Source organism: Coturnix japonica, unplaced genomic scaffold (genome assembly GCF_054131305.1).
Source record: "Coturnix japonica strain WE unplaced genomic scaffold, WE-NBRP24 Scf053, whole genome shotgun sequence".
NCBI lineage: Eukaryota > Metazoa > Chordata > Aves > Galliformes > Phasianidae > Coturnix > Coturnix japonica.
Genome location: NW_028188956.1, coordinates 1,440,602 through 1,468,425, shown reverse-complemented (window position 1 = coordinate 1,468,425; position 27,824 = coordinate 1,440,602). Strand labels below are relative to the sequence as shown.

The window sequence follows — 27,824 nt, the reverse complement described above, 5'->3', positions numbered from 1 at the left end:
GCAGCTCTGTGCTGCTGAGGGCAATGTTCCGTCCCACACCTGCCCTCAGGTTACAGCTGGGCTGTGCTGCTGGGCTGTGCTCACACACAGAACCAACCCAGGCGGCTCTCGTTTCTGAGCCCTTGTAAGACAAATCTTGGCCAGTGAGAGTTTCTAAGGGAGATCTGCCCAGTCTGGAGGCGGAATGCTTCCAGCTGTTCATTGCAAACAGCAGACCTGCACTGAAGGATGTTACTGTTCTTAGCACTGTATATTGTGTGCGGTCTCATTGCTGTAAAATAACATATATGTACATATGTTTTAAGATATTGGAGTATCCCTACTGTTGTGGAAGTGTGTACTTAGGCAAGCATTATAAGTGCGAATGCAGCTATTTAACATGCACATGTAGCACTTCATCACTATTGTGATCCTATAATACAGCTGGCTGGTCTTTTTAATTCAGCTGGAGTACTTATCAGGAAAAGAGCTGAACTGGACTTGTATCTCACTTGCTGCTGTCTTGTAATATTGGCCCTTCTGCTTAAATTTAGCCCATCTGTATTCATATTCTCAACCAGTGACCAGCCTCTTCCTTTTGCTGTGTATGCGGCAGTGCCCAGCTACAGGCAAGGTAAGTGAACTTATAGGGCTGCTCTGTCTTTCTGTTCTTATTAAAGTACAAGCTGGATGAAGATTTCAGGGCTGTTTTGTGAGCTCTGACAACTTAAATGTGCTTAATGTTGCCAGGGAGAGCAAAGGAAAACTGTTCTTTTTATGTAGGTGTTGAGATGAAGATTTGCTGTGATGCTCTCAGCTTTGCGGAGGAACTTCTAAAAGTTCCTAATGTAGATTGCACCAGGTGAGCAACCTGGAAATTAAAAAGCCTTTGTTCCCATCTGCAGCTTTGAACAGATCACGTGCACTGCAGCAACTTACAGATCCTGAAACAGGCAAAGAAATAGAAAAAAAAAAAAAAGTTCAGTCTTTTGCTGTAGTCACTGAGCTGCATTGGATTCCTTCTGGCAATGCTGTATAGCAGCTGCTCTGTCAACTGCAAGACAGCAAAGTTGTGTCTTTTTAAAGATGGGGCTGTGTCTGTATGTCGGGTCTGCACGACGAGGGTTTGATGGCAGCTGCAGCAGTGACCTCTGGTGGTCTCCAGCAGCTGCCCCAGCTCAGCTCAGAGCCAGATCCACCCAGGACTAGAAGGGTGGTGCTGGTGGCCTGAGCTGAGCCTGAGCAGTGCTGTCTATGCTCTGGGGATGTGGGGAAGGTGTTTGCATTTGCTTTAGCTCTCACTGCTCTGATTTGTTACCAGCCGGTAATAAATTACAGCAATCAGTCTATGCTGAGTGTTTTGACGGTGACAGTAACTGGTGATTGACCTCCCTGTCCTTACCTCAACCTGTGAGATTCCTTTTCCTCCATCCTATTTCCCCCCTGTTCTGTTGAGGAGTGGAGCATGGTGCGGTGGAGCTGAGCTACCTGTTGCTGGATCACAACAGTGTGTGTGTGCTGCTGGGAACCTGTGTGAGGATTCCACCATCATTTTAAAAGAAATCTGAGCAGTGGGAGGACGTTTAAGGAGGGAGCTGAGGGGCTGCTGGGAGCGGCATTCTGACCAGCACAGCTGCAAAAACATGAAACTTTTTCCCTGAAGATTTGGAGGAAAATGTTGGTGTTTCCTGTTGCAGCAAGTCCTGGGAATGTGTAAATGGAGCAGAGAAAGAGAAGGGAGCCTTCATCCTGCCCAGCCGTATTTCTGAAGGTGGTTTGCAAAGCCTCTGAGTTATACAGTATTATCACAGAGTCCCCCCTCCTCCTTTTTTTTCCCTCCATTCTGACAGCTTAGATTTGGGTGGGAGAATTTTGCCCTCTTGCTCTCACCCTTCTTAATATTCTGCAGTAACTGGAATAAAAACATATAAAACTCATCATGCTCTTCTAATACAGAACAATGTGGCCTACAGCCTTCTGGAAGGAAAACTTGCATCGGCTTAGAGTATAAATGAAGAAGCTTGAGGCAGAAATTAAGAAGTAACACAAATCATCGGCATTTCTGATGGTACAGAAATGTGAATAGAAGGGCCGTGTTTCACTTGGAGATCATAAGCTCAGTCAGTGTGTCAGCGGGGTGACACGTTAGTGTGCAAGGTGTGCTCAGGACAAACGGGGGCTTCCATGTGCTTTCTTTTGTTGCATCTTTTGAGCGAGCTTTCTGCTTCAGGAGCTCTGTGAGGGGGCTTAATGGCTTTCTGCTGGTTCTCTGTTATATAGTCACGTAGCTCTTCCCTTTCTATCTTTTCCCTTGGCATTAGGGAGCAGCTTCTTGCTGTTTGCAGAGGTAATAACCAGCGGGTTACTTAGCACAGCACTTTCTATATAGTGAGAACATTCCACAGTGGGTAGGTGTTCTGCTTCACCAGGCAGAGTGCATCACAGAGCATCTGTTTAACGTGCGATTAAGAACCTATGAAGCTTGATAGATCAACTGCCCGGGGAAATAAAGTTCACTTTGTTTGGAAGCAAAGACAGAAGTGGAGCACTGTGTTCACAGTAAGGTTTGTACTTCTTTCCCCTTTTTAAGAAGAATAAGAAAAACAACTGAGCACCTGCCTGGCAGAATAGTTGTTCTCAGTCATATGAATGGTAGTAACTACTTTTGGGATGTTGTCTTAGATCTTCAGCACTTCAGTAGTGTTTAGCATCTGATTTAGGCCTTAAAAGGTATGCAAATCAGTATTGGTACTCCCCAGAACCTCTTCTCTAGGCTGAACAAGCCCAGCATCCTCAGCCTGTCTTTACCCGGGAGGTGCTCCAGCCCCCTGAGCATCCCAATGGCCCTGCTCTGGGCCGGCCCCATCAGCTCAGGGTGCAGAAAATGAAATCCTTCTGGGCAAACGTAAGCCGTGGTATTACTGCACTGATTTCATTTGCCCTACATGTTTGCTTTGGATTTTATGCGGGGTCTCATACGGGTTTTATGCTAATCATGCTAATGGTTTTGCAGAAGAAAACGTCTTAGAAGCACAATTTCCTTGTAGTATCTAAATCTCCGTCATGTAGAACAGTCCCAGGTTGTACATTACCTACAGACAAGGCCGCATTTAAATGCAGAATAACTGGGGGAAGAACCTGTCTTTACAGTGGGGTTGGGAGCACGTGATTAATGAGCTGGAAGACTTGCTGGAGCTGAGCCCTGACAGTGACCGTTCTTATTCCTGCTCCAGATAACATTATGCTTGCTCCATTTTATTGGCACACATGAAACACCTAAGCATGGTGCCGTTGCATCCCTCCTACTATACTAGGATAGTTGCCACCACAAATTACTGGGTCATGACTGACCGAGAAGGGCAGGGCTTGGTCTCTTGTACCTTTTTATGGTATTGCAAATAGCTATGCAGTCATCCTGGAGGAACAGTGAAAGAAAACAAATTACAGGCTAAGCCAGTCTGCCGGTGTCTCGGTGCAAGAGTTTGTTTATGTTAGTTTCACTCTGCCAGTTCTTCCAGAAAAAGGAAATACAGGGAATGCTGCCGTATCAACAAGATCTTCAGCAGGTGTAAGGTTACCAGTGAAATAAGCCACCTGGGAGTGCGCCCTGGGTGCTGCACTGGGGTAGAACAGTTAAAGACACTCGATGGTTCCTTCCTTGGATAGGAACGGGGAAGTGGACTAAATGAATGTGAAGTTCAGCTGGGACAAACACGCTTCTCCAGAAAATCATAGAATGACCCAGGTTGGAAAAGACCTTGAAGACCATCAAGTCCAACCGCAGCCTAACCAGTACCCTAACTCTAAAAACCCTCCGCTAAATCATATCCCTGAGCACCACATCCAGACGGCTCTTAAACACATCCAGGTGCAAACAAAGAATCCTCTATAGAAACGCAGTCCAGCAGAGAGAGATTTGAGAGATGCAGTGACTTATAGCCTTACTAAAACAGAACCATGTGAGCTGTGATCCTCAGGAACAGCACAAGTGCTGTCCTGGCCTGCAGCGTCACTGTCCTTTATGTCTCATGGTACCCGTTTTCTCTGTAAAATGTGTGTATTGTCAGCAGTTCTTAGTCTGTTCTTGTTACAGTTAATAAAAGATAGGATAGAATATTTTAGCTAACCATTGCCATGGGGTGTGGTTTATTTTAGCTCTCTGCTGAGTTATTTCTGAGAATGGCCATCCTTCTTTCAAACATGTTTTACGTTTTGTTCCTATTCTCAGATACCGGCTTCTGCTGAAGTCTTTGCAGGGCTATGCAAATGCTAGTTTTAGCTCTAAATAGCTTCTCTATTTATTCAGAACTAAAGATTTGTGGCAAGACAAGCTTTTTTAAGAGCAAGTCTGTATCTTAGAACCAGTGATTTGGCTGCTGTGCAAGAGTTGAACTGACCCTAACCGATGCAGGTGAGGATTGGCCTCTGCACGTCCCACATCTCTGCCTCATCTCTGGAGGCGAATGGTGCCTTCAAGGCCAGGTTGGATAGGCAGCCTGAACTAAGGGGTGGAGACCAACCCAGCCCATGGCAGGAGGTTTGGAGCGAGATGATCTTTAAGGTCCTTTCCAATCCAAGCCTTTCTATGTATCTGGGACAAATAGGCACAAATAAGCAGTTAGATGAATGATTACAGTCAAAACTGTGGTCATTCCTGAACAGGCTGTTTGCTCTGGGAAAAAAAGGGGTGATGAAAAATATATGGTATGAAGTTCCATGACTGCTGACATTCTCAAGCCCCATAAATAGTCCGTGACTGCAAACACAAATTCAGATTTGTTAATCAGCCCAATCCCTGGAGAGAAATGGGAGAAAACTGTATCGCAGATACTGCATCCATCATTGGTGTCATTACTGTCGCTTCCTATTTGCTCTAATAAAGAGACAGAGACCTAGAAAAGGAGTCTAAGGCTGTGATTGGCAGCACAGGGAGGAACCTTTGCAAAATGGAGCCAGCTTGTTTCCAAGTCACTTCAAAACTAACAAGCTTTCTGCTACTTTTAGACTGCAAAATATGTAATGTCTCCTGTGCTCACCCTGATACACGGGGTGCTTTTATCGTCATTCTCATCACAGTCATGCTTTAAGAAACCTCAGAAATATTGTCTTATCTGTCATAAAATCTAACCTTTTATAATAGCTACCAAAACTCTTAATTCGTGGCTGCTCTGCTTCATAGCAGGATTATGGTTTCAATTTAAGAGGAAAGAAAAAAAAAGCAGTTTGCCCAAGATTAGTGACAAGAGGCAGCAGTTTCAGTAGCAGCTATAGCCATTAAGAGTGCTTTCTTGCTAAGCCCTGTCACCTTTCTTTTAAGACAAGTGTTTCTGCATCTTTTTGATCCTGTAGTCTATAAAACAGTACCATATTTATTTGGCACACTTGTGTTTTTCTTGTTAGTCAGATTTTTCTCCTTTCTAACTTGAAGGCTGTAAACTGTTTCCAGTCAGTCTGATGCTTAAGGGCCAGGAGCCTAATGAGAACAAACGAGAGGCTAAATTTTGCTTTTGCTTACAGTGGGTTTGTGCCAGAAAAACTCAGCTGAAGTTACTGGAGTAGAGTTACCCTTGTGCAAAGCCAGAGTAATAGAGTGACCTGGATTAATTCCACTCCATTAATTACAACTTTCCCTCTAGTCTGATTTTCTCATTTCAGCAGTAATAAAGGCTGGTAGCGAGAGGGACTATCAGAATGAAGACTATGGTTTTTCATTTCCACCTTACAAACGATGCTGACTTTCTGTGTGCTTTAGTGACCCGTTACCTTTCCTGTTCACAGCTGACTGTAACGTTCAGTCACCTTCAAATCACAAAACAGACACTGGACACTCAGCAGTGGAAAGGAATCAGAACAGATGGACATTTACATAGGTTAATAGCTGCTAAAAACAATTCACTGCAGCAGTTCTGGAATTAACTTTCCAGTAATTGTAGAGCTGCTTGAGAACCTGCATAATTTCAGAGTGCCACGTTTGGACCAGCAGCTGAGTGTCCATGTAGTAGAGCTATAGAACAGGGACTTCTCATTGTCAAGATTTAGTTGGACTGTGGATGGATTTGGAAGTCGAAAGCTGCTTGATTTCGGTCATCCTAGCACAGAAAACAGGCAGCTTTCCCAAAGACATCCAACCCAAGAACGTCAGTAAGGAAGAGTACAGAGCACTTTCTGCAGGCGGTGCTGCACAGACTTGGAGTAGTTGCTGGCACTCACTTGGCAGTTCTCTTCTGCAGGGATGAACCTGTCCACTGCCACGGACTGAGCCTGTTTATTAATACTGGGTGTGGGCACAGATTTTAACCATATTAAACCCAAACAACAAAAGCTAACTGTCGTTAACCTTCTTGGCCTGTATCCCTAAAACAGTTCTATCTAAAGCTGGAATACTCACGCCAGTAGGCAAGAGCAGCAAGGCAGGAGCAAGACTGTGGGTGGTGAGAACAGATGCAGCACGCAGAAATATTTTAATGCTGCAGTTTTACTTTAGCATGGAGGCGGGCTGTGTGTGTTTGGGCAATGCTGTGAGCCAGGAGAAGAGCCCCAGGCTGCCACCCACATTTGTCAGTATTCTCACAAGGGGAAAAAAGAGAATATTTTCTGTGGGGGGTGGGCTGAGGCCAAACACCCCATGGTGAGGCTGGGAGGAGTCTTTATAAAGTCTCAAATAGGTTGTGGATTTTTGGAGGGTTTCCTCCCCTGCCCCAAGTTTTTATGTGCATGTTTGTTTCACGGTTTGTGGTGGGTTGGCTTTTGTCAGATCTGCAGCATGGCTATTTCTGTACAAGTTATTAAACAGTAAAAAGGGAGAGAAAAGGAAGGCTGTTTTCAGTCTTGGAGGACTTTGTTACAAAAGCAAACATTAGAGTTTAATAGATTTTCACGGATGTGAAAACAGCTCCAGCAGGGGAGCTGAAGAGAGGATGGTGGATAAGATTCTGAAAGAGTTTTTGACTGCTCAGCCTCTGATCAAACCTGGCTGCTAACAGCATCAGTGGGGCCAAGCAATCACAGGTGTGTGTCTGTACACCACTTCCTTGTCTTCGAAGTACACAGTGCTTTGTGGGTATGTAAAAGGACCACGAATCTCTGAATGCTGCGTGCATCCTGGATGACTTCAATGAACGTTGGGTACTTTCCACTGTGCAGGTGTACGTGTGAGCTCTGATGCTCATCGTTTTATAATGCAACAGGAAAGATCTCAAGAACCCCTCTGTGAGTGAAGATCAGTCAGTCAAGACTGCTGTGATCTTTGTGACCTGACTGTCCTGGCTGCTTTCAAAAAGCACCGTAAGGATACTGGCTGTTAAACCCCTGTGCTGTATGACATGTGTGTGCTCCCTGCTTCTATACACAAGTCACTAAGCAGCGCGTCCCTCATTCCAGTGAGTGGCCATGTGAATTACTAGCAAAACTGCTCGTAGTTGTGGACAGCTCATCCTTGCTGTTTAGCTGAGAAGTTAAAGCAGTAAACTGAAAACATCATTTGTCCTTTCAGCCTCAGCTTTTTCAGTCTGTTTCCCAGAGAGGTGAAAGTAGCTGCGTTGGCTGCCTCAGTACATGTCTTCCCATGCATCTCCTGGGAGCACTGTGCAGAGTTCTACTTGTGCTTACTCTTTGCTTGGAGGAGGGAGCAGCCTTAATGAGTCCTGTGAGAGTCATTCTTAGGTTTTTGCCTTGGAAAACGAGAGGATCAGAGGCATGCTATGAAGGAGCTGGCGTGCTCCTTCAGTGACAGAAAGGGAGACAGATGGTGAGCTTTGGTTCTTGAAACCTCCATCCATTTCTGCAAGGAGAGGACATTCATTCTTTTAGGCTTTCTGCATTATTTCAGTCTCTAAATGCAGTTAACAGTTTCACTTAGTGAAGTGTGCTTTAATTCCTGTCCTGTGCCTTCCAGCTGTAATGCTTGAGCAGTGGAAATGCTGTGTTTTCCCCAGGGGGGGAAGACGGTCTTGTGAAGGACAAAGTGTTTGGGAACCATTGGGATGAAAAGGAAGTTCAGGAACCGCATGGCGTAAGTTTCAAAGAAAATCCCCAGGATGGTTTTTTAATCTTATAAAGGAATGATCTGCTCCACTTCTCCCTTATTTGTGACTTGTGTTTAGTTATGTCGGTGTGTGCTGTAAGGTGTGCTGCTTCAGTTGACGTTACCCAGGCTGAAAACACCAGAGGAGAGCAACAAGGATGAGACAGTATCGTGGAATACAGTGCAGTTTATAGCATGCATGTGCTGTACAAGCATTCTGACTATCAATATGCTTTCCTTGTTGTCCATAAAATTCCTCTCATTCACTTCCAGGAGAAGACTGGGAAGTCCTTCTTTTCCACGTGTTGTCTGTTCACCTTACAGACTGCATTGGAATAGTTAGACTGACATTTCTATTTATGCACAGCTGGGTACAGGATGGGCAGTAACACACGAAGCTGTCTCGGATTTGCCCACCTGGCTCTGGTGATGTCAGCACATTTCGGTCCCTGTAGCAGTTCAGTGCTGCTGGTTTTTGCACTCTGCCGGTCAAACACTTCAGAAATAGTTGCAGAGGAGAGTTCTGTGTTTTTTTGTTTTGAATCCACCTCGGTGTGTGTGGGGGAGGCAGCTCTCGGCCCTACACTGACTGCTTTGGCAGACCCATCCAGTTTCCTCTGTAGTGTTCTCCACATGTGGTTGTGAAATCCAGTGGCTGACCTCTTTTCTAAATACTGAGTCACCATTCTTTTAAAATAAGTGATGCCAGAATTCTCCCTTGTTTTCAGGACCTTTCTTTCTACTTCTGCAAGTATTGAGCATTTCTCCCTTGTCCATTCTGCACAATCACTTTTCAAGTAACTTTATTATTCTTTTTGCTTTACTGTGTTCTGGTGTAAGTAACTGTTTGGTTTGTCTTCCAAGCAAAAGATCTGCTAACAAAGACTGCTTTCCTTCAGCAATGCAGGAGCAGCCACCGAGGAGTGTGCTGTGCCCCACAGTTAGCACAGAGCGTGTTCTTCACGTGGGCACACCTTCTGTGTGTAGAACACGGACAGTAACGATGGTGTTAGCAAAGATGAAGTGTTCTGTTTTCTCAGTTCAGTTCTGAGCAAATAGCTGATATGTCTTCACTGCACTACCCAGCTGGAACCACCTGATGTCCTGCATTATTAACGTGGTTAAATGGTATTGCGTGTAAGTAAATGTCTTAGCTTGGCCTCTTGCTAATGATGCTAGACTTTGGCTCAGAGGTAAAAAGGGACCAAATGTAAGCCTGGGCTGCAAAACAGCCAGCGGACTGAATGAGTTCACTTTTTATTGGTGAGTCATCATGTGCTTCAAGAAAATGACACGCAAAGCTCATAGCAGCCTCACATGGATTTGGTTGAAAAACCCAGTGTTGCACAGTGAAAAGGGCTGCTCACCCTTTTATCTGTATGGTTTAACAAGGCAAGTCTGATTTTGGGCCTCCCCTGTTGCAAATTACACATTCCACTCTCTGTACCGCTGATCTGATCTCATTGTTAAGCACCACAGTTCTCTCTTTTGTTTTAATAATCACACAAAGGTCTGGAAAACTGCCATAATTCAATAAAAAAGCAAGGCTGACTTCATGGTTTCCTGGCTAGCTCTCTCCTAGGCTGCAGTGAACCTGCATATACCCTTCGGAAACGTTACTGACAACATTACGGGGTTTCGTTCTGTACAATGTAATGTTTGTGAGAGGATGAAGTGATTCAAGTCACAGGCTCGGGGTATGGTGTCACTGCAGTAGTCAGAAGTGGCATTTGTGCCTTGCTGCTCCCATAGGGATGCTGTGGGGCTCTGTTTCTGTTGGAAAGATTTCAGGTTCGCCACAGACAGAGAACAGGTTTTTGCTTTCTGTATTGTGCTTTCAGCATAATTGATCGCATCAGGTTTTGTGTGCGGATGGACAGGAGTTTGCTCCACATCAGACATGGAATGTTAGGAGTATGGTGTGCACGGAGGATGTCAGTGCTGGTTTAGCCTCAGACGTGGGGTCAGAGCCTCTTCTTTGAACCTCTCCACATTCCTCAGGATGCGATGGGAGTGTTCTACCGCTTAGAACAGCCTGAGGTGACTCCTGAAGTGTCTCTTACGATGAACCTTCGGTACTATTGGATTCTCAGAAAAGAGTCTTACATTTTAGGTAGGATGATAAGGCACAGATAAAATGAGGTGGTGAAGTTGTATTGTACGGGCTGCTCCAAAAGTAATGCCTGCCGTTTATTTCCATGGGAACTGCACCGGGTGCAAAGAGCACAACAGCACAGTTGTGTGGAGCAGTGTCAGCTACAAAGCGCCGTGTCTCAGCACTGTCACTACCAGCAGCTCCGTGTTTTGGCCAGCAAAGAACAAGAGCCGAATGCGGCGCTGCTAAAAGCTGCATGGCCAGATCTGGGGCTTTTCTTCCCTGTCCGTGCCCCCAGTGCTGCAATGCACCACATCACTGCGCTCACACGCGCTGCTTGTGCTCCATCCACATTCACAAGTGGAGCTGGACGCCTCTGGCTGCCATTTCCCCGCACACTGAGGCCGTACATTGTATCGCTGCACACCCCGCTGTGTCACCCCGCCGCCACCTGCTGACAGGCACCACACGGGTCGGGTTCAGCTCTGCTGCCGTCCGCCCCCTCGTGACGTCATCGCGGCGCGACGCCGTCCTTCCGGCCGGTCGCTCGGTGTCATGGCGGCCGTCGGTGCTCTCCGTCAGACCGCCCGCCTGGCCTCGTCCAGCGCCCTGCTGCAGGTGCGGGCCGACCCGGGACCCCCGGCCCCGCCTCCTCCCGCTCCTCGCCCTCCTGGGCGGCGCCCGCGGGAGCCGGCCCGGCCCCCCGGCAGCGCTTTCCTCCCCCGTTCCCCCGCAGGTGCTGTTCCGGGCGGTCACCTTCGGGCTGAACGCGCTGACGCTGCGCTACCTGTCCAGGGAGCTCCTCGGCGTCGTCAGCGTGAGGTGACGCCGCGCTGCCCCGGCAATGGGAGCCGCCGGGAACCGCCTCTGGTGGCCGGGTTTCCTTGGCACGGAGCGGGGCCGACCCCGTGTCCCGTCGTGTCTCCCGCAGGCTGACGCTGCTCTATTCCACCGCGGTGTTCCTGGCCAGGGAGGCGTTCCGCAGGGCCTGCTTGAGCGGCGGCGCGGAGCGGAGCTGGGCCGCGACCATCAACCTGCTGTGGCTGACGTGAGAGCGGCTCCGCTTTGCTTTAGAGCTCACTCCTGGTTCCGGCTGGAGGAGGCGGCGGGTCCTGCAGCGGGACCTGCACGAGGCGGCCCGTGTCTGCAGCCCGTGTCTGCACTGCATGCCGTGCATGTTTTCTTCTGCTGACTCCACTGCCGTTGCCTGGAAGGCTCACTGTAACAGTTACATTGGGGCTGTCAGACTCATAGCTGCAAGTAGTAGCTCGCACTGACAGGTTTTACACCAAAACTTGTAGCTACAATAGCAATGAGTTTGTCTGATCTCTTTCGACATACGTAAAGTACAGCAGCGTGGGAAATTTGAATCAGATTTTCTCTTGTTCTTTTTTCTGCTGAAGGAAACCTGACTGTTTTTACATTAACTTTTTAGAGTCCCTCTTGGTGTCTTCTGGTCTGTTTTCCTGGGCTTCGTCTGGCTGCACGTACTTGAAGTTCCGGATCCATCCGTGGTTCCTCACTATCAGGCTGGCGTGGTGGCGTTTGGCCTCTCTGCAGTTGTTGAGCTTCTAGGGGAGCCATTCTGGGTTTTAGCCCAGGCTCACCTGTTTGTAAGGCTTAAGGTTAGTAGGGAAGCTGTGAGCATAGGGCTGTGTGGGACGGAGAAACTTCGTGCTGAAAAAGTGACGTAATGGAAATGAAGACCAGATTCCTGAACTGGATCTGTGCATGTTCAGGGGTGCTTAAAAAACAAATGAAGCTATGGTTTGCTTCGTGCTGTACGATGTAGTCATAATGTATTTGTAACGTTAATTTGCTCCTGTTTAAAAAAGGAAGTTAATTTGTTTAGAAGTTACCTCCCTAATGCTCATTAAATGTATAATCACAAGTGTTGCTCAGAGGGAGGCACAGACGCCTTCCACACTTCTGCTTTTCACTGTCGGTGTGAGGCTGTGAAATGCAGCAGCTGGGGTCACGATTGTGCCAAGCAGGATTTACTCCCATGTGGGTCCCACACAAGGGAGCGGGGCAGTGTGATGGGGGAAAAGTGCCGTATAAGACTTGAGAATGTGCAGAGATGCTGCAGCGTGAGGTGGTCAATGCAGCAGCAGAACTGTGGTAGCCACACTGACTGTGAATGCCTTACAGGTCCTTTGTGGGTTGTGTGTGTGAAACTGGAGTGCTTTGCCTTCCTGTAGGTGGTTAAGCTGGCAAAAATGAGCGTTGTCTATTTTCTCTTTCTTGAAGGTAATTGCTGAAAGCCTTTCGATAGTGTCAAAATGCACTTTGACAGTTATCTTAGTCATCCTTTATCCGCAATGGGGCTTCACATTTTTTCCTTGGCTCAGGTAAGTTTCCTGTATTCTGTATATAAATTCTTGCTCTGAAATGTTCTTTGCTGCTGTCTGTGACATTTAACCTGCTAGATAACACTGAGGAGGTGAGAGAATGTTCCTCCGAGGTGAGGGTTTAAATGTGAAGGATTTTGGTGATAGACGTTACTTGGCGCGTTGAGCCCAGTCAGTTTAATGGGCACCTTTGTTGTGTGCCTAAAGGTACATTTTGTGAATAAGGTTGTTACGTTGTGTGTGCTTTAGCTGTTCTTGAGGGCAGAGGGCTGTGATGCTGATCTGCTGATTAAAATGAATTTAAATCAACAGTACTCTGTGTGTGGGGAGGGGAGTTACAGTAACGCCTTCAGCTAGGTTCAGAGTTGACAGGAGGAAGAACTGCCTTCACTTCTCACTGAGTTCTCACTCATTCTTTGTTTTTTTCCTTCCTTGTCTTTCCAGCTTTTGTACACCAGTGTTCTGGTGCTGTGCTATGTGGTTTGTTTTGCAAAGTTCTTGGGGTCTCCTGAAGCAACAAAGAAGTCATTTCCGATTACAAGAATGAAAGGCCTGTTACCTAACTGGATGGCGGATAAGGTAGGTCACACAGTTCATTCTTAAGTCTTTGACGAGAGCGCTTTGAAAACTGGAGTTGATGGAGTGACTGAGAGATTATTTCTGCTCCTGGACACCATGGCTGGTTAGGAAGCATGGTTGCATAAAATTCCATTCACAGTTGTTGCATTCAAATCCTTGTCAGAAAACCACAGTGAACCTGGAGCTCTTTGTTTCTGGGCCTCGTTGGCTGCCTCATCTGTTGATTGGAGATGGAACATTTACAGTGTTAAAGGGAGTGAGCTGGTATCAGGTAGAAGAGAATCCAGGGTTGTCTTACAGAGCTGGTACTTCAACTTCTCCTCAGACAGAACGTGGTGGTGCACAGCGTCCTGCAGATACTCAGATCTCTGATGTCCTCCAAAAAGGAAATGGGGCAAAGAAAGAAATGAAAAGGCAAAGATGAGGAAGAGACTGAGAGATTGAGGACATGAAGGCAGTTCTGTCTTGTGAGGCTTGCAGGAGTGCTTTGAAGAGCACTGAAAGATGTACAGTACTGTGAGGGGCAGAGTTATATTCGTCTGCTAAACAACTTTTCCCCCTCTCTGGTTACTGTTGAGTGATTTACTCTGTAGAAAACTTATGCAGTTCCTTTGTGTATCTGCAAAGATGGTGATTTTCCACAAGGGAGAAAGTCAGCCAGACCAGGGTGACGCTGCTTCTTTGATTTTGCAGGCTTTCCTTAACTGGAAGGAAGCATGGCTGACTTGGAGCTTCTTCAAACAGTCCTTCCTGAAGCAGATTTTGACAGAGGGTGAGGCTCGATGTGTGGGAATGCTGGGGGAAGAAAAGTGGATGCAGGTCACAAAATGGACAAGGAGCCTGGGAAGGCTGGGAGGGGATGGTGGTCAGAGCGGCACCAGCAGGTGTTGGCAACCCAGGTGCAGTTACGGAAGGTTTGTGGAGGATCAGAACTGTACCGTCCTGCTGGACATGTCTCTGGAATGCGTCCTGTTAGCAGGGCCTGGACACACACGGGGAGAGATGTGGGGGTTTGTCCTTACTTCTGTGTTTTCAACTTCAGGTGAGCGATACGTGATGACTTTTCTGAATGTGATAAACTTTGGCGATCAGGGTGAGTGTGGCGATGCTGTGCAACAATGACATCATTTTCTAGTTGCTCCTTTTTGTCTGCTTCTGAAAATACTGAAAATATTAGAAACCATTTGAAAATAACATGAAAATGTTGGAGGATTTCAGTGGCGCTGGGACGTTGAGGTGCATTTCAGAGAATGATGGGTAAATGGTTATTAAATATAACACACACCAAAAAACAAGAAACAAAACCAGAGCAACTTGTTTGAGGGTCGTGGATTTAAGGAATGCTTCTCCCTTGGATCAAAACTTGGCAGTTGTGCCTCTTCTGCTGTGCGTCTTGTTTCTGTTTTAAAAACTTGGAAGGAGGCAGCATAGTATCTGATACATTGCAGTTCCTTCTCTTCATTTTCTTGGCCCTGTTGTCTTCCTTTGCAGTCTGTTAGCTGTTACAGCAGGAACACTGTTGTTTGTAGCATCACATCTCCAACTGAATGTGCTCCATAAAAGCAGTGTCCTTACAGAGTAATGAATGGCAGCAGCAGTTCAGGTGACAGCACTGGCTGCGCCACAGGCTGATTCTCTTGCATCTGGATCTTTTATCTTCCTCTGTAGTAAGAACTGAAGGGGCTGCCTGGGGGTGTCTGGGGCTATTGCTAGATTTGCTCTAATGCTGCATTAAGTTCCCCTGGTTCTCTCTTTGTTTATCAGAAATGTGGAATAGGAATTTGTGCCAGAAAAAAAGTGACAGCTTGTTGGTGTGTTTTGTTTGTGAAGGTGTGTATGATATCGTGAATAATCTCGGGTCGCTGGTGGCCAGGTTCATCTTTTTGCCTATTGAAGAGAGTTTTTATGTCTTTTTCGCTCAAGTATTGGAAAGAGGGAAGAATGTAAAGGATCAGAAGCAGGTACGTTTGTTAGTATTGGTTCCACATGAAATGCTTACCTTCTGTTGGAGATCAATTGTATCAGGAGTGTGACTGACGTGTGTTTAAATTACTGAGTGTAAAGATATTTGGAAAGAAACTTGAAGTGGAGACCATGCCGAAGGAGTCTGGACAAAAAGCAAATGGATAAAAAGGTAGCGAAGTAGGAGTTACGAGGTGCAATGACATAATGCTGCATTGTCTGGTAATTGAAGTTAAAATCCTCTACTCCAACAGCATGGTGCTTGTGCACCATGTCTGTGCAGCTGTGCTGAGGCAATTACTGTAGGTTCAATCTCTTTCCAGCAAATAAGTGGCACTTGACAATATTTGACTGACTTGAAAATACAACAGGCTGGTAAGCATTGAGCGCTTCAGAGGGTGCCCTTTCCAGAGGAAGACAGCTGTGTTTTGGCTGAGCTTTGGGATTGTTTGCGCAGTAACGATGGTTACATGAAGGAGAGGTTTCTGTATGCTCTAGAAGAAATTCTTGGTCAGATAGGAAGGTCCCAGTCAGCCAAGTGTCGTGTCTCACGTTAATGGTAGGCTGACAGAGGTGTACCTGTGTGTGTGTTTGACGTGGAGTGTTCATGGTGTGTTTGTGTGTGGGCTTATCCCGTGCACCTGGCAGGAGGTTTGACTCCTCATGAGGGGTGTGGGCAGCTGCATCTTACCATGTACAGAACTCACAAGTGGCTCCTTATGCTGTGGCGAAACTTGTAGTCCAGTGTAACAATGAAGACGTGGCCCTTTTGGTGATTCAGGCTGTGGCCCTGGGCAAATGCTGTGCTTTTCTTTGCTATTTACTGGCTGCTGTTTGCCCCTTTCCTTAAGCCCTGAAACAGAGCTGTCAATGGCTGATCTTTGTTGAGAGTTCTGCATATAATACGGAAGAGAATAAGAATACCTGAGCACAGCTGGAAGCCAGGACCAAGTGTGTAGGTGTGTCAATACCAAAAAATAGTCTTGGCTGTGCCTTGCATTGTGCCAGTGGACTTTTTCCCCCTGGAACAGTTTCTCTTGGTGACAGCAGCAGTTGTGCTGGTTCTAGTTCGTGTAATTGACTGCTGGGTTTTGTTGTTTTGTTTCTGTTTTTTTCTCCAGGATGATGTTGCTATGGCTTCGAATGTGTTAGAACTGCTGTTGAAGCTGGTGCTTCTGATTGGCCTTACCATTGCTGTTTTTGGATGTGCCTTTTCTCAGCTGGCTCTGGATATTTATGGAGGTTCAATGCTCAGTTCTGAAACAGGTAAAAAGCTTTAGCTGTGTTTTTTGTTTCTCAGCTCTGTTCTGAGCTCTTGGCTCGGTCAGCTTTCTGTCTGAAAAAAATCAGCTCAGGTTAAAAGGAGCTTCAAGTAGCCTCATTCTGGTAGAATTATTTGATTGCTTTGCCCTCCTGTAGATGCATGCATTTAGAATATTCCAACTGTAGCACCACAGCTCCCAAAGTTACCTGCAGGGATGCTTGCAGAGGCTGGAATGTAGCCCAGCAGTAGTTTTAACAATATTAGGAGGTTTACAAGGAAGGAAGGATAAAGCATTGGCTTTTCCTGACTTGTGTCACGTGTACCAGCTTATGGCCCAATAAATACAACCACCACTTTTGTGGAGGAGATCTTGTCTGTTACATTAATAGCTGCTGCCGCCTTGTACTTTGAGTTTGGGTTCCCCTTGCTTTGTTTATTCTGTTTGTCATCTTGTCAAGATGTCCAGACCAGAAGCTTCTCAAAGGGACACAGAAGTTGCTGTTATCATCGGTGATAATGTTACAGCTTCTGTTGTGGAGTATGAAACTGTGGCTTTATAAAAGAAATAATGATCTCTTTATCCTTGTAATGCTTCTGTCTTTATTTTGTTGTAGGTCCCGATCTTCTCCGGTGCTACTCGTTGTATGTCCTATTTCTTGCTGTCAATGGAGTAACAGAATGTTTCACGTTTGCTTCGATGTGCAAAGAAGAAGTGGACAGGTGAGGAGTACCCCCAGTGCATCTGTGTGTGATTTGCATGGAGTTAAGCATGCAAATGGGGAACAATTGTTCTGCTTGGATATTCGCTTGGAAATGCTTTTCTGTTACTGAGAAGGCAGTTTCTTTTTGCAGTCGTTTTAAGGACTGTGTGCAGAACTCGATGTAAAAGCTTTAGTTTAAACCTTTGGGTAAAAAGGATCCGAACTGACAAGGTTATTAGCTTTAATACACAGCAAACTGGGAAAGTAATTTAATGTGAAGTCTTATTTTCTGTACATGTACGTGAATAGAAGCTTCAGTTTTTAAGGTGGACTGTTATGTTAAACTCCTTAAAGTCTTGCAGCTGTTAAAACTTCTCAGTCACAGTTTCTATAGATCACATTTGGGATGACATGAGTTCAGTGGTTTATCGGCCTTGAGGAGAGCTCTGGACAAGATGACTTCCTGTGATGTTTTGCAGCCTGGATGTTTTCTTGGTTCTCTGTTGTGGTGTGTTGGCACTGCAACCTGATGGCTGCCATCGGACTTGTTTCACTTCTGTGGCTGTTGTCTATTACAGCTCTGTTCCAAATTAATTAGGCCTTTATTTTTTTTAGGTCATTAATTAAAAGAGATCCTCTTTTAGCAGTTTAGCAATTGAGCAATTCTTTTTAGATGTGCAAGGACTGCTTTTGTCCCCCTTTCCAAGTGTGATCTTCTCTTTAAAGCCACTGTTTGGAGCAGGACTAAGTGTCACCCTATTGAGCGTTATTGTTCTTCAGTACCGAATAGAGAAGGAAAAAGTCCTCAGTGTTTGATACTGCTAATTATTGTTAGTAGGTTTTCTGAAGTGAATGCACAGGTGAATAGTAGGATAGAATTTCCTTCACTTAAAGTAGTTGTTGGTTTAGTTTACTCAACGTATTTTTCATTCTTGTGCTGCATTTCTTTTCTCAGCCTTGCCGGCTGTTAGCAGATGACAGGAGTTGTTGCTCCCATGTTTTAGAAAGCGAATGGATTTTTATCTTCTGAAAATGAGTTTAGTAATTAAATAGTGCAACTGCATATGTTGTTTATATTGTTTCTTCTTCCTAGGTACAATTTTGTTATGCTGGCCTTGTCCTTCGTGTTCCTGTGCATCTCTTATTTCTTGACCCGCTGGCACGGAAGTGTTGGCTTCATCCTTGCCAACTGCTTTAATATGGGTATTCGCATTGCTCACAGCATCCAGTACATCTATGAGTACTTCAAGGAAAGCTCCTACAGACCTTTGACAGGCTTGCTTCCCTCACCGTTTTTAATACTCGCTTATGTCATAAGTGGAGGAATTACTGTTTATTCAGAGGTAAGTATCTGCCTCGGGATGTTCCTTTCACTGCGGAGGTTTGTCAGATGGCTTCATTACCAGAAGGAAAGAAATATTATCAACAGGAAAGGCTTACAACCATAGCCTTGGAGATTTCCATTACATCTTGCAAGGCTGCGTATAGATCTATTAAAAATGAAACAAAGACATGCAATTATATTGATCTTCAGATGTGTGCCCGCTTGCCTTCTCCAGGTGGCAGAGAACTGTGTACCTAATGAGTCAGACAGTTCTGCTGGCCATCTGTATATCCACATTCTTAGTTCTTGGTAATTGATGGTGATAGTGCAAAGAAATGGTCACTAAAGATTCGGTTAAAAAAATAAAAAAGCAGTGCAGGGGGAATAAAACAACAACATCTATCATGTATGTAGCTGGCCTACCTTGTGCCAACTGGTTTTCCTTCAGTTGCTGGTTTCCTTTGTTTTAGGCATTCTTCTGCTGCGATAAGGGTTGGATGTCAAGGCTGATTCACATCAGCATTGGGGCGCTGTGCTTTGCAGCTACCACCATTACCATGTTCTGCACAGAGACCAAGCTGGTCCACTTTGTCAGAAGCCAGTTCCTCTCCCAGTATATGAAGAAAGGAACATGAAATGCTCGTGGGCAGAATAATTCTTGTTCGTGGCTGCAATTATGGAGGGTTGTATTCTTTGCACGGGTCTGCCTGGATAAAGGTTTCCACATGAGTTTGTTGGAAGTATTGATAGTGACAGTATAAGTGGTTGCTGACTAAACTACTCTGTACAGTGAAAGAGAGCCGAGTAATTTTCTCTTCATGCATCATTCGTTCTTAGCTTTTCTTCCAACAGCCTCGTTGGTGATGAAGGTCTGTAGTGCATCTGCCTGACATGAACTGATGGCCAGAATTAATGTGGGGAGCTCCCATTCTTACTGGTAGGGAGACATATATGAAGGCATTGTATGGCTTACGTCTTAATTAACATGTAATTAAGAATACCCTTATTGAGGATGGTGGGCTGTTGAAAAAGTTAGCAAAGAAATGGTTTGATGTTGAAAAACAAAAACCAGAACCAAAACCTGAAGCAAACACTGGAGCGAGGACCAAGCACGAAACCAGTACCAAAGTGGAACGTAATGCAGCGCAGAAAAACCTGAGTTATCGGTGCCCTGAAGTGAGAAGCATTAAACAGACAGTTCTGGTACTTGCAGGGAAGCTACTGGAATATGCAGCGTGTCCAAGTCCAAGCTGGCTGTGTGAGTTTACTTCTGTCAGCATCATTCATGTAAGGAGAGAATCGATTAGCTTGTCAGAAATGCTCTGAAGCTTTTCTCTAGACAGAAGTGTGGTGGGTTTTTGAGCAGTGCCGAACAACAGCTGTGAATTACAGTCACGTCCAAGTTCCAGAAGGTAGAGTTAAATATCATTGACTTCACTGCTGTTCTGTTCCTACCTGAGGTGATCAGTGCAGTTATGAGCAGATTTGTCTCGCCTTTCTGCAAAGTGGAACGTTGTGTATGTTGAATGAGATTTCCTTCTGGGTTTGTGCGTGTTGGATCTCTTGCTTTTGGATTAAAAAAATGCTGCTTTTTCTTACAACGAGGTTTTTCATCTGGTTGCTCCTTTTTGTGTTTGTTATAAACCTTTGTGTTGATTTAATTTATTGAAAATGTCAATGCTCAGAAGCAATAAAGCATTGAATTTTGTTTCCTAAGGGCGCCATGTCGTATTGCTGGTCTAAGATGTGACTTCAGAGCATACGAGCAGCACGTTGTAACAACCAGCATTCCCTTCACATGGTTTGAGTGGAGCAGGAAATGCCGAGTGTGCTGAGACGTACAGCATGAAGACTTCACTGTCATCACATAGCAAACTCCACAGGTCCTGAGACAGCTCTAGAAGCATCTTCACTTCCAATGGCAGTGAGGAGTTGGTACCAATGGACAGAGCTGACGGGGTGAAATGCCTTCTGGTATCACTGTGGTACCGTTAGAAATGTTTGGTTCTGTTAGAAATGTTTTCTTAACTGTCGCCTCCAAATCCGGCGACAAGTCAAGGCTGCGTGTGAAAGTACCGTGCCTCCGCACATGGGGAACAGATGAGACTCACACACAGTGCGTAATGCCAAAAGAACGAATTTAATGCCTTGCAACAAATAGTATATACCGGTACATGTGACCGCCCCCATCAGGTACTTGTGACCTCCCTGACTCCAGCCCAGGTGCACCCAACAGCTTTGTCTCAAGTGATGCACGGTCATAGTTTACAAATCCTGATGAGCGGGCTGAAAGGAAGTGATCACACTATGATACAGGAACATCCCCTTCACCCGAGATTTCTGTCCAGGTTTTGTCTTCTCCAATTTAGAAAAGGCTCATTGGTAGGCTAACAGCATTGTAACCAGCATTACTAACACATCAAATGCCTATTCCCATAGATTCCAGCATTGGTAACATTAGATCCTATTTGATTCACATCCAATTTATTAATAAAATAGAAGCACACTGGATAATAACCTGGATAATGCCTAATAATTGCAGTTCCTGAGACTGCATTGGAAATGCTAGAAATTCTCCCATTATGTCGCTCCGCTGTTATCTGCAGTATAACAGGTTACAAAGCAGCACACGGGCCCAGTCACTATGAAAACTGGATACTAGGGCCAGTCCTAACGACTCCCATTTACTTTCCAAAAGCACAATTTGTGCGGGCGATGGGGCAAAGGGAAGTGATGTGCCCGAGGAGTGGGGCTGAGCAGCAGGCAGGAGATGCTGGGAGCTTTGCAGGGCGCTCAGCTGTCTGCCCGGGAGGAGCGCCACCTCCTCCATGTGCCACGGAGCCTGGTGGAGAGCTGCCCAATGGCTCCTTGTGGATGTGGCCTCGTTTCCTTCAGGATCTTCAGCGTCTGAAGGGCCAAGGAAGCGACAGCTGGACTGGGGTCATGCTTCATTCCCTGAAGGCCTGCGATAAGAGGAACAGAGAGGCATGATGACCCAGCTCTCCCCTCTGGCAGGAGGGAGCGACGGACAGGCATGTCACCTGCTGGCTGCCCCAACATCCCACTCCCTGGCTTACTTTGGTAGATGTGCTCTCTGTCAGCCCGCTGCTCATCCCTCATGTGCCGCCCTAAGAGCCCTGCGAACACAAAGCCCCGTCAGCGACCCCCGCTGTTCTGTGGGTGCAGCATGGAGGGCCGGGGATGGGGGAAGCTCAGCCTCGTGGCTCACCGATGAACCTCACGGCCTCCAGTCGCAGGGTTTCCTGCAGGCTCTGCAGGTAGAGCAGGCAGTCGCCCAGGTAGTCCTGCGCTGCACTCTGTCTCCTCCTCTTGGTCAGCTGAAGAGGGAAGAATGTGAGGTCAGTGCAGGCTGGTCCCGACCCTGTCCTGGGGTGTGGGAATGGGCATACTGTTGCGCATACACACCATGCAGTCGCTGATCTGCCAGAACTGCTCTGTCTGCACCAGGTGCTCCAGCTTCCTCCAGCGCAGGAACCGTGCAGCACCAAGGAGGGCTTTCTGGGAGGCCTGCCAAAGAGCTGAGATAGCACCGCAGCCCGAGCAGCCGCAGAGCCCGTGTCCCCAGAGCCCCTCTGCAGGGAGGATGCAGCAGCAGGGGCTGATGCTGCTGTGGGCTGCAGTACTCTTGATGTATGGGGGGCACCACGGGAGCAGCATCACCCTCCCCCAGATGAACCTGATTCCCACCTTGGACACGTTCTCTTCCTCATCGTGCAGGTGTAGATACAGCAGGACCAGGTTCCTGCACACCGTCTTCTGCATCTTCCTCTTTTCTTGGCCCTCCACAAAGCTCAGCGTTTTGAGGAAGAAGTCGATGGAGAGCTGACGCACCATGCCGGACTCCTGTGGAGGAGGAAGGAAGGACATCTGTGTCAGCAGCTCCAAGTCCATGGCAAGCAGGGACAGCACCACCAGTGAAGTGGGGGCAAAATCTCCGAGCTGAGAAGATGCAGATCTTGAGGATGCCCTCAGAACTGCTCCAAAGTGTGCAAGCTCTGCCCAGCGGAAAGTCTGCCCAGGACCACGCAGTGCCTGAACCTGGTGAGCGGCCAGGAAAGTCCCCTGGTGCGCTGTCACAAGGCAGCAGGCATGGGCACGCTGGGCTGGCAGCCACATCCCTCGTGTGCTGGACTCCCTATCATCCTTACATCGTTAAGCAGAGCTGGGAGCTTGCCGGCCAGCTCCAGAGCCATGACGCTGAGCTTAACCTCCTTCAGGAGGTGCAGCAGGTTGCTGAATATTGGTAGGGCCGTGGCACGGATGTCACTATCTGCATCCTGCAGCTGCTCCATGATGCACGGCAGGAAGATGATCATTGTCCTTGCCTGTGGGGAAAAACACCCCATCCTTTAGGTACGGCAGCAAGCGTAATGAGGGCAAGGCTACTCCAGTACCAGCCCTGAATAGCAGGCAGTGATGGGGTGGGCAGAGCGCACCAGCTCCTCACTGCCTGAAGAGTTGCCGAGTTGTACATGGCCCCGCTACAGCCCCATGGCAGGCCCAGCCCAACCTGTGGCATTCCTGGCCACCCCTGCTCACCGTGTCCTGCCTCTTGCTGAGCTGCAGGATGCCCCTGAGCACCAGCTGCTGCATGCCCACCCTCTTGCTCTGCAGATAGTGGGCAAAGATTCCTATGATGCGGTGCAGCTCTTTGCTGAGGTCCATGCATTCCAGCATCTGCAACAACACACGTGGCTCTTAGTGCTGGATCTAACAGTCAGCTTGGGGAAAGACAGCAGGCCCCGAGGGAGGCAGCAGGGCTCGTGCTGCCAGTGGCCTTGCAGCCTCCAGTGTTCTCTGCTTCTGCAGCTGTTGCTCACCTCAACGAGGAAGACCATGGCCACCATATCCCAGGAGTAGAAGTTGGTGCTGAGCAGCTCAACCAGCTGCTGGAAGATGGGGTCACGCAGAGCAGCAGGCAGTTCCCTCATCACCCTGCAGGGATAAGAAGGCACCGTGAGCCCTGAACCAGGCAGACGCAGCTCTGGCTGTGCAGCCCTCTTGCCACTGCTGCAGGGGCCACAGGCTCTGGTGCTGTGGCTGCAGTTTGGCTGAGAACTGGGGACCCCCGTGACACCACAAGGAAGGGCTCCCACCTGGCCACCACCTGCACACCCTGGAGGTGGGTCACAGTGCTGAGAAGCGCGTCCCAGCCCCCCTGCTCCTGGATGGCCTCCATCTGCTTCTGGAGGCCCACGCTGCAGAGCAGCACCTTCAAGGACTGCACCGCGGACCTGCAGGTGGAGAAGGGTGCGAGTCACATCAGGAGCCCCAGCACCGGGTCCCTGGGTGCAGCAGGGGGACGGGGATGTGGCACCTGATGGGAGTGAGCTGGTGCTGCTGTTGCCCCTCCCAGAAGATGTCCACCTCCTGCAGCGTCAGCTCCGTGGTGAAGGACACTTGCAGGAGAAGGGCTGGGAAGAGCTGGGGGAAGATGGCTTCAGCCTCCTTGAGGACCAGAGGCAGCTGGAGTATCTCTGGTAGGATCCTTGCTGCCTGCAGAAAGCACCCGGATATGATTCTTGCCCTGTCCCCTGGGTTTCCATCCCGTCTTTAGAAGTGTAGGGATGGAGAAAGGGAGGGGGGGGGAGGGAGACCCCCAGAGCCCCAGGCAGGTCTATGGATGCATCCCAGGGCAGGAAGAAGGCTCGAGGGTGGACAGGGAAGGGGAGTGGGGACTCAGCTGGGGTTCAGCTGGGTGAATGAGGAACTCACGGCCAGGGCAAGGACACGTGGCCTCTCCTTGATGAATGGGGAGGTGTGCTGCAGAGTGTGGTTTATGAGCACTTGGAACACCTCCTGCAGCACCGTCTTCACGGTTGAAGACTCCGAGAGCATTTCCCTCCACATGGTGACAGCAACTCTGCAGGTCCCCAGGGCTGTCAGCGTGGCTGCTCCTGCCTGGCTGACGGCCGTGGGGTGGGGAGGGGGGGGGAGAGGAGCCCTGAGGGCTGTGGCCCCATACCTGGAGCAGGTGAGAGAGCAGACCAGCAGGCTGCTGACCATCTCCTTTGGGAATTTGCTGGCCAGCACAAGCAAGGCCCTGCTCAGGCTTTCAAGAGCTGGCTTGGCTTTGATGGAAGGCAGGCTGCTGTGGATCGCCTTCACAATCTTTTGCACCTGGAGGGGGGGAGCATGGGTGAGAATGGGATGGCACCAGAGCAGGGCCCTGCTGCCATCCCCACTGCTGCCTGCCGGCCAAGCGCAGTGCCAGGGATGGAGCAGAGCCCCCAGGGCTGGAGCGGAGGCAGCAGCAGGTTCCCACCTGCTGTGGAGGGAAGCGAGCCTCTCCTGCGAGCACATCCACCATGTGGGCAGCCAGCTGGGTGCTGTGGAGGCTCGGTGCTTTCATGCTCTCAATGGCTGTGAGTAAAATGTTGACCTTTTCAGGGTACAGGAGGTATTTCAGAAGGACCTGTGGGAGGGAGGAGAGGAGGGATGACTTATCCTCTGCTTGGCTGCTCAGCTGTGCAGGTGTCCCAGGAGAACTGGGAGCAGAGGCTGTGCTGGGTGATGCCAGGGATATGAAGCGTGAGGGCCCCAAAGGCACCAGGGCTGCTCGGGGACAGTGCGTGCACTCTTCCTGACACTGCAGGCCTGGGTTCTCCTGTGGGCTCAGGGTTTGCTCTTTGTACCTCGAAGATATTTCTGGCTCTGTCCTCACGGGAAACCTCCTGGTGGAGCGAAGTTTGGCTGTCCCAGAGCTGTGGTACTGTGCGCTCCTCCGGTTGCCATGGCAGTCCTGGACAGGAGCACACACGGTGTCAGTGAGGGGTCTGGGCATCTGGAGGGACCTAGCCCAACACAACTCCTCTCACTTGGGGCAGCGATGAAGATGAAAAGCTGATGAACAGCATTAATCGCCTCATCTCTGGTCCTGTCATCCGTGGAAGTGCAGGACAGGATGAGGTGTCCGACCAGCTTTCCCAGCACGGGGAAGCGTTGGTTCTCCTGGCACTTGTGCTGGAACACCGCGGTTCCAACGAAGCAGGTGCACAGCTGGGGAGAGAGGCAGCACGGCTGAGTGGGCAGCAGGGCCCAGCCCAGGCTCTGTGCAAGCCTGGACACAGGTGGGCTCTGGCTGGGGAGCCAGGATGTGGTCCCAGAGCTGAGCGCGCCGGGACTCCCTACCTCAGGCAAGACGCAGGTGTTGCTGAAGGCAAGCAGCCTGGCAATGCACACCACAGCCCTCTCCTCCACGGCCGCCAGCTGGCACGTGGTGAAGGGCAGCAGGAGCTGTGGAGAGAAAAGTTGCTGTTGTGCCCACAGCACGGGGCACTCGTCCTTCCCCTTGCTCCCCAGCTGCAGCGGGGTGGGTGGTTGCATCCCTGTCCTGCTGCAGCCCTGCCATCTTCCCGCTGCTCCCCACCCATCCCTCTAACACCACACGGGCTAGTTTTGGGCCAGCACCCCCTGCCCGCAGCAGGCCCTGGGGGGACCTCGTGTGGATCCCTCCTTTGTGGCCTTGAACCATCCCCGCAAACCCCAGCGTTGCCACATCCAAACCTCCATGATGTTCTGCAGCTCCACGAGGACAAAGCGGCCAGCGCTGCTCACCAGCACCTGCAGCAGGTGGTGCAGGGCTTCCATGGTCTGCAAAGGAGGACAGGGGTCAGGGCGGCCTGCCCTGCTGCGTCCTGCTGGCAGCAGAGGGGCATCCCGGGTGCTGGTGACCAGGAAGCGTCCCCAGGGCTCAGCTGATGTGCACCTCCACGTAGAGTGCCGCATCCAGGTCCGCGTCGTCCTCGTAGCAAGGGAGGTGGAGGACGCTGCCGAGGCAGGCACGCAGGAGACCGTTCTTCTCCTCTGGAAGCAGCCATGCTCCACTGTGAGGGGAGAGAGGGCAGAGGTGTGATGCTCCGCTCAGCACCCTGTGCCCTGCAGCCTGTCCCGCTCAGGGCCCCGGCTGGGACCGATGCCTCCACGCTGGCAAAGCCGTGCTGGGGCGGTACCTCATGGCGGCGATGGTGCTCATGGCCTGCTGCCGGAGCTCCGTGTCCAGGTGCTCGGCGGGCTCCTCCTGCAGCAGCGCCTGTGGGCACAGCGGGATGGGATGGGATGGGATGGGATGGGATGGGATGGGATGGGATGGGATGGGATGGGATGGGATGGGATGGGATGGTGCAGTGTGCCCTGCTTGGTGTGCAGAGCCCAAGCACCCCATCCAGGCCCCCAGTCCTGGCCCTCGTTCAGGGCTCCCCAGTGACCTTGCAGTGGAAGGGCTGTGCCCTCAGCCCAGCCCTGCAGTGCTCCATTACCTCAATGCACAGCACCACCTTCAGCACGTAGTCACACAGCTGGCTGTGGACCACGCTGTCCGTGATGGCAGCTGTGCAGGCAGTGCGGACGCAGGCCAGAAAGCGCAGCTTCTGTTCCTGTGTCTGAGACAGGAGGGGAGTTACAGGGGTTGGCATCGGGGGACCCCGGCACCCTCTGGGCACAGCCGGGCAGGGGCAGCCATGGAAGCACAGAGTGCACACTACCTGCGGTCTGCATGCACAGCAGGCGTCGATGTAGCTCAGGGGATCCTCGTCCTGAGGTGACACGACGGAGGCAAAAGGATCCTCAGCTGAGCCCACGGGCCCCTGCTGGGGCTGCACCCCATGCACCTCGCCGGGCCCCTGCGGGGCCGTGGGGGTGCGGGATGCTCCGCGCCTCTCTGGCCAAGCCTCTCGAACTCGGAGTGGGGGTCTCTGCTCCATCTCGCAGCGAGGAACAGCGGCGAATGAGCCTCGTGTTCCAGCTCTGCCTCCTGGTGGTCAAAGCCCATTGTAACAGGGCTGTGATCTCACCCCGTTCCATCCGCCTCCACATAGAACCCCTCCTCTTGCCCTGGGCTCGCCCCAGAGCCCCACAGCCGTCCCTGTCCTTGGGCAGGTTCGGTCTGGAAGGAGCCCTTGTATTCACTGTGTGTGTTTGCCACAGCTGCAGTGTTGGGATCCGGGAGTCCTTCTTCAGTCCATCCCCGCATCCCCCCCTGTCAAATTAAACCATGTTCTGGTCTCCATTGGGACGGAGTTGATTTTCCCTTCTTGGCATCTGGTGCTCTGTTTCGGCTTTAGGAGAAAAACAGTGTTGGTAATGCAGCAGTGTTTCTAGCTGTTGCTGAGCAAGATGGGATGGGATGGGATGCGATGGGATGGGATGGGATGGGATGGGATGAGATGGGATGGGATGGGATGGGATGGGATGGGATGGGATGAGATGGGATGGGATGGGATGGGATGGGATGGGATGGGATGGGATGGGATGGGATGGGATGGTGCAGTGTGCCCTGCTTGGTGTGCAGAGCCCAAGCACCCCATCCAGGCCCCCAGTCCTGGCCCTCGTTCAGGGCTCCCCAGTGACCTTGCAGTGGAAGGGCTGTGCCCTCAGCCCAGCCCTGCAGTGCTCCATTACCTCAATGCACAGACTTCAGGGGAATGGGGCGAATACTTGAAGGAGCTGGGGTGCAGGTGATCTTTTCTTCTATGCCCATGGTGTCAGGAAAAGATACAGGGAGGATCCAAAAAACCCATCTCTTAA

General features: G+C 49.5%; 1 protein-coding gene and 1 pseudogene across 2 annotated transcripts; one reads left to right on the top strand and one right to left on the bottom strand.

The window, feature by feature from the left end:
• Positions 1–10,602: 10,602 nt before the first annotated feature.
• On the top strand, positions 10,603–19,994 carry LOC146752057 (man(5)GlcNAc(2)-PP-dolichol translocation protein RFT1-like; annotated as a pseudogene). Its single transcript, XR_014941006.1, has 13 exons — positions 10,603–10,715; positions 10,834–10,919; positions 11,029–11,145; positions 11,533–11,722; positions 12,348–12,448; positions 12,893–13,027; positions 13,721–13,799; positions 14,070–14,120; positions 14,858–14,988; positions 16,111–16,255; positions 16,868–16,973; positions 18,048–18,297; positions 18,749–19,994. The product of XR_014941006.1 is annotated as a man(5)GlcNAc(2)-PP-dolichol translocation protein RFT1-like (transcript).
• Positions 19,995–20,399: 405 nt separating this feature from the next.
• LOC146752056 (maestro heat-like repeat-containing protein family member 7) lies at positions 20,400–27,001 on the bottom strand. Its single transcript, XM_085533065.1, has 21 exons — positions 26,783–27,001; positions 26,558–26,680; positions 26,252–26,331; positions 26,008–26,125; positions 25,806–25,892; positions 25,431–25,535; positions 25,118–25,298; positions 24,935–25,041; positions 24,565–24,714; positions 24,265–24,419; positions 24,015–24,162; positions 23,617–23,795; positions 23,396–23,533; positions 23,120–23,234; positions 22,839–22,976; positions 22,448–22,624; positions 21,987–22,142; positions 21,705–21,806; positions 21,508–21,616; positions 21,356–21,415; positions 20,400–21,241 (listed from the first exon to the last, which is right to left on the bottom strand). The coding sequence occupies exons 1-21, from the start codon at positions 26,999–27,001 to the stop codon at positions 21,072–21,074; spliced, it is 2,817 nt and encodes a 938-aa protein (XP_085389191.1). The 3' UTR covers positions 20,400–21,071.
• Between the last annotated feature and the right edge of the window lie 823 nt (positions 27,002–27,824).

Bases quoted from the DNA above. Each gene is read 5' to 3' on its own strand.
- LOC146752056 (XM_085533065.1), bottom strand. From the start codon at position 27,001: ATGGAGCAGAGACCCCCACTCCGAGTTCGAGAGGCTTGGCCAGAGAGG. The intron at 24,420-24,564 runs GTGGGAACCTGC...CCCCCCCTCCAG, and splicing joins CTCGCTTCCCTCCACAGCAG to GTGCAAAAGATTGTGAAGGC. The intron at 23,235-23,395 runs GTGGGAGCCCTT...TTATCCCTGCAG, and splicing joins GGTGTGCAGGTGGTGGCCAG to GGTGATGAGGGAACTGCCTG.